Source organism: Coregonus lavaretus, assembly GCF_964263955.1.
Source record: "Coregonus lavaretus genome assembly, contig: HAP1_SCAFFOLD_1189, whole genome shotgun sequence".
Lineage (NCBI taxonomy): Eukaryota > Metazoa > Chordata > Actinopteri > Salmoniformes > Salmonidae > Coregonus > Coregonus lavaretus.
In genome coordinates, this window is record NW_028165883.1 from 138,176 (window position 1) to 153,000 (window position 14,825).

General features: G+C 41.0%; 2 protein-coding genes across 2 annotated transcripts; both read right to left on the bottom strand.

Annotated features, from left to right (window-relative positions):
- Positions 1–1,734: 1,734 nt before the first annotated feature.
- LOC311115335 (rhomboid domain-containing protein 2-like) lies at positions 1,735–4,537 on the bottom strand. The gene is made up of 4 exons (XM_084190527.1): positions 4,213–4,537; positions 3,249–3,653; positions 2,885–3,032; positions 1,735–2,638 (listed from the first exon to the last, which is right to left on the bottom strand). The coding sequence occupies exons 1-4, from the start codon at positions 4,397–4,399 to the stop codon at positions 2,149–2,151; spliced, it is 1,230 nt and encodes a 409-aa protein (XP_084046653.1). The 5' UTR covers positions 4,400–4,537; the 3' UTR covers positions 1,735–2,148.
- A 6,714-nt stretch (positions 4,538–11,251) lies between these two features.
- Positions 11,252–14,616, bottom strand: LOC311115339 (rhomboid domain-containing protein 2-like). Its single transcript, XM_084190531.1, has 4 exons — positions 14,096–14,616; positions 13,470–13,874; positions 12,866–13,013; positions 11,252–12,618 (listed from the first exon to the last, which is right to left on the bottom strand). Exons 1-4 carry the CDS (start codon positions 14,253–14,255, stop codon positions 12,129–12,131), a joined length of 1,203 nt encoding a protein of 400 aa, XP_084046657.1. The 5' UTR covers positions 14,256–14,616; the 3' UTR covers positions 11,252–12,128.
- Between the last annotated feature and the right edge of the window lie 209 nt (positions 14,617–14,825).

Genomic DNA, 14,825 nt, shown 5'->3' on the forward strand with positions numbered 1-14,825 from the left:
CCCACTGTAAGGCTTAGTACCGACTAGTTATGTTTAGCTGGACACTACCACGGCATTTAGGCAATGCAATATGTGTTGTATTGTATGTGCACTTGCAGTACAACATGAATACATCTATTAACTGTCATTTATTAACTGTCATTTATGTGTGTTCTGATAATCACTAATTCTGGGATATGTATATGTAAGAACTTTATCTAGTTTTATTTTCTTATGCTGATGGTTGAAAGCCTAAATACAAAATATTTACTTCAATTTTCTGAGGTTCTGTAACCGTATGAAATAGAATCAAGTGGATGATATACGGGTGATGTTCAGCAGTCTATCATTTTAGCACGTCATTTTGTGTTTCTTTTAATAGAGAAACCCTCAACTATTGTAGTGATACAGAATCAAATGTGGTATGGTACATGTTGTCATTTAAATAAGAAATGTGCCTTTTTAAAATTGACCTGTGTTACATGACTCTTACCACTTGATCCAGTTTTATATGCAAAATAGCTATTTGTATATAAACAGTAACTTTAAAGCATGCATTTGTAAAGAAATAATAAATGGAGATCATTGATTTGCTTTATTTAGTTTTGGTTGTCATTTATGGCTTCTCTTTACTGTGCACGACTAGTTAATTTTCCAAAGATTACATCATAATCTGCCCTTGTAGCCCACACTCTTGATCACCTCACCCACTTGTCCCCTGCTTCTGAATTTCCAAAATTTTTGAACGATGCATTGCAAAACAAACTGAATGTAATGGATCTAATTTAGTGGTGAGTGGATGCTATTTTGTATTTTATTCTAAGAACACAGATACCTTAAAAGAAAGGTAGGTGCGTGGATCAGAAAACCAAACAGTATCTGGTGTGACCACCATTTCCCTCAAGCAGCACGACACATATCCTTCGCATTGAGTTGATCAGGCTGTTGATTGTGGCCTGTGGAATGTTGTGTCACTCTTCAACAGCTGTGCGAAGTTGCTGTTCATTGCTTGCCCATATCATAACCCCACCGCCACCATTGGGCACTCTGCTGGTCCTGGGGTGGCGTGGTTACACGTGGTCTGCGGTTGTGAGGCCGGTTGGACGTACTGCCAAATTCTCTAAAACGACGTTGGAGTCTGCTTATGGTACAGAAATGAATTTTAAATTCTCTCGCAACATCTCTGGTGGACATTTCTGCAGTCAGCATGCCAATTGCACGCTTCCTCAAAACTTGAGACATATGTAGCATTGTGTTGTGTGACAAAACTGCACATTTTAGAGTGGCTCTTTTATTGTCCCCAGCACAAGAAGCACCTGTGTAATGATCAAGCTGTTTAATCAGCTTCTTGATATGCTACACCTGTCAGGTGGATGGATTATCTTGGCAAAGGACAAATGCTCACTAACAGAGATTTAAACAAATTTGTATACAAAATTAGAGAAAGAAGCTTTTTGTACGTTTGGAAAATTTCTGGGATCTTTTATTTCAGCTCATGAAACATGGGACCAACACTTTACATGTTGCATTTATATTTTGTTAAGTGTAGTTAAGGGGGAAAAACTGATAATACATTAGTGTGATAAAAATGTTTAGTTTGAACTAAAAACTGTTCTGGTTTACTAAGGGTTTTGAAAAACGTTGTTTTAATCTAGGTTGTATAAATCAAGAGTACCAAGAGATTTGTCTACCGTATGTGTAAAAAAACACAAAGTACAAAACACACAAGCCAAAAGGAGTGGTCTTACAATCAACTGACAAGCAAACCCTTTATTGCATTGATTTGACCTTGAACATTCAGAGCCTGCTTGTATATTAAAACCAAAAACATCAGTGAAGAAAAAGTGGACCTTCAAGTACTGCCTCAAAACACTTGTCCAAGCATATTACATCTCAATGTATAACATGAGACAGAAAACACATTGAATGACAACTATGGGCTCGATTAAATCCGTATCGCCGTAGTTCAGAGCTATAGCGGCTTATAACCACACTGACATTTGTATTTTTTTAATGTTATTAGTTATACCAAGAGTTGACGTTTTTACAAGGATTGTGATTGCTGAAAATAGCACGCTTGAAATGTAAATGTAATTTCCGGTCTTCGCGAACATTGCCTTTACATTTCAATCGAGCTATAGCGAGTTTTGCCGTTACGGATTGAAGTCATCAATCTGTCAGTGAAGACACAGGTGCTCCTGGGTGAACCATCACAGATTCTGGCAGTGACTCCGGCATCTTTGCTGTGAAACTCTGGGGGGCACTGACAGACACAGACAGTGGACTGAGGTGGGAATGTTGAGAATGTGGATGTTGAGCCACTGGAGCCCAGTGACTGCTGGTTTGAGAGGCAGATGCATGCCCATGACTGAGTCCATGGCCGAAGCTGTGTTCGTGACTATGTCCATAACCTTGGCTGTGGCTGCAGCTGTGTCCATGTTCGTGACTATGTCCGTGACTTGGCCCAAAGCTATGCTTGAGGCCATATCCATGGTTGTGTCCGTAATAACCTGAGAGCTGAACAGGGCTCCCCTGTGTATAGTAGGAGTGGGCCCAGCCTTCAAATGTCTTTGGTGTGGTCTCGGTAGCCTGTAGGTTGGAGGTAAAGGACACTGGAGCGTAGGCTTGGACTGGGTAGGAGCCTGGGGTTGGAATGATTCTGCAATCAATGAGAACGTGGACAGAATTCAGAGAGCCTATCTATACCAGTAATTCTCTATCTAATCATGGGGGACCACTAGGTGCCTATTGTACAGTTTCAATTACAGCTGAGGATCATCAATTATAACTGCACCTCATTATACTGTAGTACATTATGTGCTCTGGCTTGCACACAGCAATTGTTATTTAATGACCTCTTGTCTTGTCTGATAAATGATATGTCTGGTGCTTTCTTAGTACTCACGGTGGGTGGACCGTCTTCCTTCTCTCCTCTGTTGATGCAGGGACATACAGGACACCAATGTTCCTCAGCAGCCTGAAAGGCATCTTCTTGTCCAGCACTGATGCCCTGGCATCGGACATGTCCAGAAGTGAGAGCCAGCCCTTTCCGTCTGTTTCACCAGTGCAAGTTAAGGAGAATGTGTGACGCAGTGATGCAATATTTTTTCTAAACAAACATGCCATAATGTTCAGCAGCAGGATTCATATACAACACCTATAACCTATTACCACTTAACTACACTACTAAGCACACTTATAAAGCTGTGACATACTGCAGAGGAGTGTATCAGTTATTTTGAACCACAATGAGGTTGGAGTAAGGATACAGATCCCCCCTGCGATGATGGCGATGGCATTGCAAAGGAAGACAGTGTGTGGGACCAAAAGTGTTATGGTGAACAGAAACAGCCAGGGCAGGGCTAACATGGGTACAGTGACCCCGAAAAGAAAGCCCTTAACCATACGGGAGTGCACTGTGGCCATACCCATAAGGGAGAGGGACACTGGAATGAACCCCTCCACCTGGTTCTGGGCAGATGCACCAAACAGTAGCAGACCCAGTATGGTGTACAACACCCCTGTGCTGATAGAGAGCAGCAGAAACATGAGGAGGAACCGAACAGTGCCCACACTCTTCTCAATGCCTCCACAGAGGGGCACCAGAACCCCAATACTGAGGAGTAGCTGGGTCACTGTCTTGTGGTGGAAGGAGTATGTGATGAGCTTGTGCACTGCAAAGGAAGAGGAAAGGATTAAAACATAAATGATAGGGTTGACAGACATAAGCTACACTGGTGTGTTGTGCTGTAGCCTACTGGCACCATCTGTTACATTAGCTATAAGTTTTAATAATAATAATAATGTGGTCCTCTGTAGCTCAGCTGGTAGAGCACGGCGCTTGAAACGCCAAGGTAGTTGGTTCGATCCCCGGGACCACCCATACACAAAAATGTATGCACGCATGACTGTAAGTCGCTTTGGATAAAAGCGTCTGCTAAATGGCATATTATTATTATTATTATTATTATTATTATTATTATTATAATAATATGCCATTTAGCAGACGCTTTTATCCAAAGCGACTTACAGTCATGCGTGCATACATTTTTGTGTATGGGTGGTCCCGGGGATCGAACCCACTATCTTGGCGTTACAAGAGCCGTGCTCTACCAGCTGAGCTACAGAGGACCACCATTCTAGCAAGCTAGCTAACGTTACAACACTCTCATACAAAGTAGCTACTGAGCATATATAACTGTTGATTCACTCAGACCCTCCTAGCTAACTTACCATGCCCATTGCCAAAAACTGTCGTTCCAAGACTGAAGACATCCTCTGATAAACCGAAATATGTAGTGACAGTAAACAAAACAAATGATACTATAATGACAGCAACAATCCCACTCGTGAGCCTGAACTCAGGAGTAAAACTCTTGAACCTCTGAACCATATGTTTTAAAATTATTCGGGATATCATTTTGATGACCAATGCATATTTGTCAAACTAGTACTTGGATAATCAAGCACAATAATCAATCAACTTTTCCTCCAATATTGCGCAACACTTTAGCCAGATTGTAGGTAGCTAGCTAGCTAGAGGTTCCCACTAGATAACACAGCCACAAAGTACAAATAGGCTATATCGTAAAAATTAATGAAAACAAAAATAGGCTTTTTGGTCTTAATTTAAGGTTGGGCATAAGGTTAGCAGTGTGGTTAAGTTTAAAATCAGAGTTTAAGAAGATGAATTGTAGAAATAGGCGGGCAAGCTTGCTAAGCAAAAACAAATGTACTGGACTTCCGCATTTGGATTCGTCACAACCACAAAGTTGCTCAACTGTTGCTCAGATCATCAAGTGCTGCATTTGAAGACACTGCCACCTGCTGACATGTGCCTCAAATGTGATGATCAAAGAGTCCTCTACAGCCATTTCAGTTAGATAGCTAGATAGATTTTATTTGACAGTTATAAATTACGACCAGGGGGAGATACCACCAGTCCAGTCCCATACAAGCCTTTCCTGTGACGTATTATGCGCGCCCATAAAACTGTGACCTATTGTGACGTAACCAAGCATAAATTCACTACATAAACTGTGTTCAGCTTTGATATCATCAGTACAATCGCTTTCTTCAGTAAGGTTGTTTCAGGTGCATAGTCTGCCCTAGCTGACACTGTGCAGAGAATAAATACTACGATTGGAAACGGTTGGATAGACCCGTCCTTGGAGTTTAGAACGTCTGGTAGGCTCTTACATTCTTTGGTCCCAAATGGCACCCTGTAGTGTACTACTTTTGACCTGTGCCCATTGGGCTCAGGTCAAAATAAGTGCAATATATGGGCACTGGGGTGCCATTTGGGACATGCCCTTTATGCGTGTATGTGCCAGGATATGTTTTGTGCCAATCAATTGATGGAAATGTATCCCTCAGAAAGCAAGATGAATCATAATGATGAGAGAATCAAAAGAGCTTTAAGGCGCCGCCCTTATGTGGTAAATATCAAATATATATATATATTTAAAAAATCTTCTGTTTTTGTTATCACCTTTGAAATGGAGTGTTGTGTTGACAGTTGAATCCAGTGAGGGTGAACACCCCTGATTCTGTGATGTGGCCAACCGGCAAAGTGCGCAGAAGGCCAAGGCCTGTAAGTCAAATCTGACCTGAAAACAATAACACATAAACATTAGTTATGCTGCATGTACAAACTGCAGTTATCACAGTAAAAGCAAGTGCAGATATCCCTCCTTATCTAACCACATTTGAAATGGAATATTGTCTTGACAGTCTACATCAGTGCAGACCCCTCAGATCCACAAAAGGCCTGTATGTCACATTCAAATCAACCACATAACAGTAGCTACTTAAATTATTTATTGATAGCTACATCATTTATTTCCAAGTTATTTCCAAGGCCAAAATGAGCAAAAGAGTGTTACATTTTTTCTTTACTGTTCACAGCCAATCATTGTGAGCTGTGGGCAGGAACAGACATCTGGGGATGGATGGGACATCAATCCAGAGCCTCTTAGCCAGGTCAGACATCTCTGCTGTTCCCATAGAGACAGAACAGATAGATCAATCTGTTGATTCATATGGCCATTTTGGTTGGCTTGGTTGAATTGACAATCATTCATTAGAAATGCTAAAGAATCCTACAGTATGGAAAGTCTTTAGCCCTATCCCTAATGTTATGGGAGTTGCATTTATTGCATTTCAATACACTTGCATTTTCAATTACCCATAAATTACTCACTACTTGTACAACTATGTTGGATTGCCTAAATATTCAACATTTTCTTGACAGTCAATGCCAGTGTATTCTATGGCTGCCCTAAGTACATGCCTTTGTCTGTCTCCTCAGTCTGGAAGGGTGACTCGGCTGATGGATAGAAATTATGATGGGGTGATCTCATCCTCCAACTCTGACATCTCTATCTACTCCTTCACTGACTGTGAATCTGAGGTAAGACAGTTGTACACCATGTCTTTGTTGAGTGACATCACTGTAAAGAGATTAGTCTCTGACTAGTTTACTCTGATACACAGTCTGATGATGAGGATCATGAAAGGAGGACACCACCGCTGAAAGTGAAGGATGAGGAGGATGGAAAGCTGACAAGGCTTAAAGTGAGGGATATGGTAGAGGACGACGATCTTTCTCTCCAATCCTTCGATGAGTCAGACTTTCTGGTATGTTCTGCAGCATGTATTTGAGTAACTCTTTGACTGAATGTGAAGAATGGACTATGACCAACTAGCTCTATGACACACAGCGTGATAATGGCAATGATGCCTCTGCTGAGGACAGTCCAGGGCCTTCAAAGGAACCACTGAGAAAAGGGGCTTCACTGAAGGACCCTCGACTGGTAGGCTCTTACGTGTGTGTGTGTGTGTGTGTGTTAGTGGTGCGCGGGCAGCTGTTTGTTCAACCGAACCCACCCGCAATTGCTAATAACCCAGCCGCAACCGCCCGACTATATGTGATAAAGTGAAAATCTGAGGCCCGCACCTGACCCTAACCCGCAAATATAGAACACCGTCAGAACGATTTCTTAGCAGGGGGTGCAGGATTTTTTTGTGCCTAATTTGGATATGTTTCTGCTTATAATTTCCAACATTTTGGTAGGCTATTTGTTAGTCAACTTGTCTATAATTAGAGAGAAGACTAAATAAACCAAAAACGTTTAGGGATCAAGAAGAAAATGCAATAACTCAAGAAAAAAAGGGAAACATTTTCTGTGCAAAATTTCCAAATGACATCAGTTTGACGGGTTGAAAACGACCAGACATGTTTCTGATAAGATTTCAGTTTGGCTTGGATGCACATTTTATGTGGTTGAAATATTATCAGCTTTTATGATGCTGATAAAGCAGTCCCTAGCTGCGCATTCGCATTCCCTCAAGATGCTGAAAGAAATCATATTTCTCCACTGCTGTTCCCGAGTCAAAATAAAGCCTACATTTGGTGTAGCCTATCATTTTACTGCAAGAAATGCTTAATTCTGCAGGAGTTAATATTAAGACTGTGAGAGGTTAAAGATCTACAGTCAGTGTCCAGATTTCAGTTTCCATTTAATCCATCTGAACAGTAGGCTGTTTGTTCCCTTGACGTGCCATAGGCCTATTTGAATCCCCCTCTTGTGACTGTCGAATTTCTATAGTGCCTCACAATCATCACACATAACATAGGCACTGCCATCATCCTCTTTTAACACTTCACCAAATATTTTCCAAACATTACTTTTCTGGCCGTCCCTTCTTTATTTTCAACTTTCCATTTCGTAGCTTTTCTCTTATTGAATTAAAGCGTTTGGTGATTGGTGTGTAGTCTATCTGGCGCGCGTCAAGTTATGCCCTAAAGTTTAGGCTTACGCACTAATGCCAAATAGCCTATAGATATAACTTGCACAATAATTATACATTTATGGATTTTTTAATGTATTGTTTTCTGTTTATTCAACAATATTTCATGACCCTAAATCCGCCGCCCTGTGGATATAACCGCGGGACTTCTGGTTATGAGTCAACCCGCGCATCACTAGTGTGTGTCACATCTCAATTGTTTGACCCTATGTCTGTACAGATTATTGTGGCCAAACCCAACATCCCTGTCATTGTTGCTCCGCATGCTGTGGAGTACTTACCATACCACCACAGCCCTCGCCTGGCCCCAATCACCAACCTGAGCGAGAACGGTAGGAAGCTGCTCCAGAAAATGTCAGGAGTGGCCCCACAGGTGAGAGGAAATACAGAAAGCCCTTGCCTGGCCCCCATCACCAATACAGGAAGCCCTCGCCTGGCCCCCATCACCAACCTGAGTGAGAACAGCAGGAAGCTGCTCCAGGAAACGGCGCAGAAAATGGCAGGAGTGTACCCACAGGTGAGAGGAAATACAGAAAGCCCTTGCCTGGCCCCCATCACCAATAAAGGAAGCCCTCGCCTGGCCCCCATCACCAACCTGAGTGAGAACAGCAGGAAGCTGCTCCAGGAAACGGCGCAGAAAATGGCAGGAGTGTACCCACAGGTGAGAGGAAACAGGAAGGGGATATTGGCCATATGTCCTACAGTATATCATAACTCTAGATATTGTAGCTCAAGAGTAGAAAATAGCCATAAGCTTATATTACTTTATCTCCTTGTCCACATTATTCAGGAAGGGAAGGTCAAAAGGAAAAAGGGCAAGGCAAAAAAGAGAGTGAAGCAAGAGCAGGCTAGTAACATGAAGCAGGTGGAAAATGTTGGAGAAAGTAAGGAGGACAAGAAAGAGGAAAAGAAGAGTCTGAGGAAGAGGTGAGGAAATAGAAGAAGGAGAAGTAGAACATAACAAGGGCATTTTTGAGATTTATAGAAATAGAATTAGGTAGAGAATTATAGAAATAGAATGAGGTAGCAGAGAAAGAGCAGCTATCTGATGTGTAAGTGAAAACTACTATTTATTCTCCTGTTTGATTGACAGGTTTCTCCAGTGGCTGCTGCCCAAACTTAGATGTTTGAATAAATAATGTCCATCTACTACTACAACACACACACACACAGATATTTTGAGTATTGCTTACTCCTCCAATACACACAGAAACTTAATTTCAGACACAGGAACTATGTTTAGAAAAATACACATATTGGTCTCGTTCTAATATTTTGAGACATGCACTATTCTTTAAAATAAAAAAACTACAAAAAATGTTTGAAATATGCATTTTCAATAAAGCTTTTGAAATTGCAATTATTTGTGTCAGACTGTTTTTTTGTTCTTCATTAATTACAGCAAGGGAACAATTATTGTAGTGACATTACATGACATGTTATGTACCAGTGGGTGTTTTATATTCTGCTGTCCTGCACTGGATCCCACTGTAGGTGGCAGTAGTGCACAAAATAGTTGGTTTGCTCACCAGAAACCCAACCAGGCAGAGAGACTATTGTTACCATGCAACGAGCAGATGCTTCAGTGCAGGGTTGCCATGTCCGCAGTTTTGCTAACATTTGGGCTACTTTGAAAACGATGTCGCGGGGGGTAAACATGGCATTTCTTCAAACAAAACATATTTTTCACTGTGACCTGCTGCTGACTACCAGGCAGTGAGCAGGCAGGTTGTTACTGAATGAGCAGTAGGAAGGGGGAGGGCCGTGTTTTTGTGTGTGTGTTTTAGAGCCACAGCAGGCAGCTGAGTCACCGGCCATCAAGTATGCTATTAATTTGTATGCCATTGTAGGATACTGTAGCCTACCATTTGATACAATAAATATGTTGAAATTAAGATATCACTGGAGTCATTGCAAGTCAATTTGTGCCACTTGTGTAGCCTACCTGGAGCTGGCAAACGGATTTAATAAATAGCCTATAACTTTAAGCATATGTTTTCGTTTCAGTCTCCTCCATCTCCACTAACCGAAGATAATTGTATATATTTTTTTCTATTAATGATGTAAAATAAACAGTTGTACAGAAAGACTCTTCTGAAGGCCAAATTACAGAGGAGGAACTTCTTGATGCAATTAAAGCCTTTAAGTCTGGGAAAACTCCAGGGTTGGATGGCATACCAGTCGAGGTATACCAAACCTCATTTGATATACTCAGAGGACCCTTATTAGCATGTTTTAACCACACCTACAAAAATGGTAGATTATCAGATACTCAACAAGAAGGTCTGATTTCATTATTACTGAAACAGCATCCAAGTGGTAAATATAAAGATCCGGTCCATTAAAAAAATTGGAGGCCCCTTAAATTGGAGGCCCCTTAAAATTTAAAAATTAAATGAGCAAAAAAAAGATTCAATTTTATTTGGAACGGCAAGCCAGACAAAATTAAACGGGCCTATTTATATAATGAACATGAATTCAGAGGGCAGAAATTATTAAATATTAAAGCATTAGACCTCTCACTAAAGGCTTCAGTCATGCAAAAGTTATACTTAAATCCAAACTGGTTTTCTAGCAGATTAATAAGAATATCTCACCCCATGTTCAAGAATGGCCTTTTCCCCTTTATTCAGATTACAACCTCTCACTGAAAATGAAATCATCTCCAAAATATCACTATTTTAAAAATAAGCCATAGAAAGTTGGTTGCGATTTCAGTTTAATCCACCAGAAAAGACAGAACAAATAATACAACAAATAATGTGGTTAAACTCAAATATAATTTTTATATTATTATTTTTTCAAAAAAATGTTTAAAAAAGGTATAATCTTTGTAAATGATATCATAAATAGGACTAGTGGAGTTATGTCACACATGCAGCTAACAAAAATATATGGAAATGTCTGCTCTACCCAAAATTACAACCAACTAATTGCAGCATTAACGCAAAAATGGAAGAGGCAAGTGGAAGGGGGAAAAAATAAGGAACTTGTCTTCATTAAAGACCAAAATTGGTTAATGAAAATTGTGATAAATAAAAAAGTATATCAGTTTTATTTAAGGACAAAAAATTTGACAGCTGTGCCATATAGATTGCAAAATAGTTGGAAAGAGATTTTCGATGTACCGATACCATGGCACATGGTTTATGAACTGATACGCAAAACAACGCCGGATTCAAAACCTAACATTTTTCAATTAAAATTATTATACAAAATTCTTGCAACCAATAGAATGTTATATATATGGGGGATACAACCATCCCAGCTCTGCAGATTTTTCTGCGAAGAGACCGATTCATTAGATCATTTGTTTTGGTACTGTCCATGTGTAGCTTGTTTTTGGTCAAAGGTCCAGGAAGAAGAAGTGCAACATTTACCTGGAGCTAACTCTGCAGATAGCACTACTGGGTGATTTGAAAAGTCATAGTCAATCGATCAATAATATAATAATACTTTTAACAAAAATGTTTATCTTTAATTTACAATCTGTAGAAACTATGAGAATAGAAAGGTTCAGAACTTTTGTGAAACATCACAGCACAGTTGAAAAATATATGGCAAATGTAAATAAAAAATGGATGGTGTTAAGAGATAGATGGGAGGGGTTGAGTGGAGCTGAAGGGTGGGATTAAAAACAACAAGATAACTAATGTAAAATATATTGTGATGGGACCAACACTTTACATGTTGCATTTATATTTTTGTTAAGTGTAGTTAAGGGGGAAAAACTGATAATACATTAGTGTGATAAAAATGTTTAGTTTGAACTAAAAACTGTTCTGGTTTACTAAGGGTTTTGAAAAACGTTGTTTTAATCTAGGTTATATAAATCAAGAGTACCAAGAGATTTGTCTACCGTCTGTGTAAAAAAACACAAAGTACAAAACACACAAGCCAAAAGGAGTGGTCTTACAATCAACTGACAATCAAACCCTTCTTGCATTGATTTGACCTTGAACATTCAGAGCCTGCTTGTATATTCAAACCAAAAACATCAGTGAAGAAAAAGTGGACCTTCAAGTACTGCCTCAAACCACTTGTCCAAGCATATTACATCTCAATGTATAACATGAGACAGAAAACACATTGAATGACAACTATGGGCTCGATTAAATCCGTATTGCCGTAGTTCAGAGCTATAGCGGCTTATAACCACACTGACATTTTTTATTTTTTTTATGTTATTAGTTATACCAAGATTTGACGTTTTTACAAGGATTGTGATTGCTGAAAATAGCACGCTTGAAATGTAAATGTAATTTCCGGTCTTCGCGAACATTGCCTTTAAATTTCAATCGAGCTATAGCGAGTTTTGCCGTTACGGATTGAAGTCATCAATCTGTCAGTGAAGACACAGGTGCTCCTGGGTGAACCATCACAGATTCTGGCAGTGACTCCAGCATTTTTGCTGTGAAACTCTGGGGGGCACTGACAGACACAGACAGTGGACTGAGGTGGGAATGTTGAGAATGTGGATGTTGAGCCACTGGAGCCCAGTGACTGCTGGTTTGAGAGGCAGATGCATGCCCATGACTGAGTCCATGGCCGAAGCTGTGTTCGTGACTATGTCCATGACCTTGGCTGTGGCTGCAGCTGTGTCCATGTTCGTGACTATGTCCGTGACTTGGCCCAAAGCTATGCTTGAGGCCATATCCATGGTTGTGTCCATTATAACCTGAGAGCTGAACAGGGCTCCCCTGTGTATAGTAGGAGTTGGCCCAGCCTTCAAATGTCTTTGGTGTGGTCTCGGTAGCCTGTAGGTTGGAGGTAAAGGACACTGGAGCGTAGGCTTGGACTGGGTAGGAGCCTGGGGTTGGAATGATTCTGCAATCAATGAGAACGTGGACAGATTTCAGAGAGCCTATCTATACCAGTAATTCTCTATCTAATCATGGGGGACCACTAGGTGCCTATTGTACAGTATTCAATTACAGCTGCGGATCATCAATTATAACTGCACCTCATTATACTGTAGTACATTATGTGCTCTGGCTTGCACACAGCAATTGTTATTTAATGACCTCTTGTCTTGTCTGATAAATGATATGTCTGGTGCTTTCTCAGTACTTACGGTGGGTGGACCGTCTTCCTTCTCTCCTCTGTTGATGCAGGGACATACAGGACACCAATGTTCCTCAGCAGCCTGAAAGGCATCTTCTTGTCCAGCACTGATGCCCTGGCATCGGACATGTCCAGAAGTGAGAGCCAGCCCTTACCGTCTGTTTCACCAGTGCAAGTTAAGGAGAATGTGTGACGCAGTGATGCAAGATTTTTTCTAAACAAACATGCCATAATGTTCAGCAGCAGGATTCATATACAACACCTATAACCTATTACCACTTAACTACACTACTAAGCACACTTATAAAGCTGTGACATACTGCAGAGGAGTGTATCAGTTATTTTGAACCACAATGAGGTTATAGCCGGCCGCGACCGGGAGACCCATGGGGCGGCGCACAATTGGCCCAGCGTCGTCCAGGGTAGGGGAGGGAATGGCCGGCAGGGATGTAGCTCAGTTGGTAGAGCATGGCGTTTGCAACGCCAGGGTTGTGGGTTCGATTCCCACGGGGGGCCAGTATGAAAAATTAAAAAATAACTCACTAACTGTAAGTCGCTCTGGATAAGAGCGTCTGCTAAATGACTAAAATGTAAATGTAAATGAGTAAGGATACAGATCCCCCCTGCGATGATGGCGATGGCATTGCAAAGGAAGACAGTGTGTGGGACCAAAAGTGTTATGATGAACAGAAACAGCCAGGGCAGGGCTAACATGGGTACAGTGACCCCGAAAAGAAAGCCCTTAACCATACGGGAGTGCACTGTGGCCATACCCATAAGGGAGAGGGACACTGGAATGAACCCCTCCACCTGTTTCTGGGCAGATGCACCAAACAGTAGCAGACCCAGTATGGTGTACAACACCCCTGTGCTGATAGAGAGCAGCAGAAACATGAGGAGGAACCGAACAGTCCCCACACTCTTCTCAATGCCTCCACAGAGGGGCACCAGAACCCCAATACTGAGGAGTAGCTGGGTCACTGTCTTGTGGTGGAAGGAGTATGTGATGAGCTTGTGCACTGCAAAGGAAGAGGAAAGGATTAAAACATAAATGATAGGGTTGACAGACATAAGCTGCACTGGTGTGTTGTGCTGTAGCCTGCTGCTGTAGCCTACTGGCACCATCTGTTACATTAGCTATACGTTTTAGCAAGCTAGCTAACGTTACAACACTCTCATTCAAAGTAGCTACTGAGCATATATGACTGTTGATTCACTCAGACCCTCCTAGCTAACTTACCATGCCCATTGCCAAAAACTGTCGTTCCAAGACTGAAGACATCCTCTGATAAACCGAAATATGTAGTGACAGTAAACAAAACAAATGATACTCTAATGACAGCAACAATCCCACTCGTGAGCCTGAACTCAGGAGTAAAACTCTTGAACCTCTGAACCATATGTTTTAAAACTATTCGGATATCATTTTGATGCCCAATGCATATTTGTCAAACTTGGATAATCAAGTACAATAATCAATCTTTTCCTCCAATATTGCGTAAAACTTTAGCCAGATTATAGGTAGCTAGCTAGCTAGCTAGAGGTTCCCACTAGATAACAAAGCCACAAATTACAAATAGGCTATATCTTAAAAATTAATGAAAACAAAAATAGGCTTTTTGGTCTTAATTTAAGGTTGGGCATAAGGTTAGCAGTGTGGTTAAGTTTAAAATCCGAGTTTAAGAAGATGAATTGTAGAAATAGGCGGGCAAGCTTGCTAAGCAAAAACAAATGTACTGGACTTCCGCATTTGGATTTGTCACAACCACAAAGTTGCTCAACTGTTGCTCAGATCATCAAGTGCTGCATTTGAAGACACTGCCACCTGCTGACATGTGCCTCAAATGTGATGATCAAAGAGTCCTCAACAGCCATTTGAGTTAGATAGCTAGATAGATTTTATTTGACAGTTATGAATTACGACCAGGGGGAGATACCACCAGTCCAGTCCCATACAAGCCTTTCCTGTG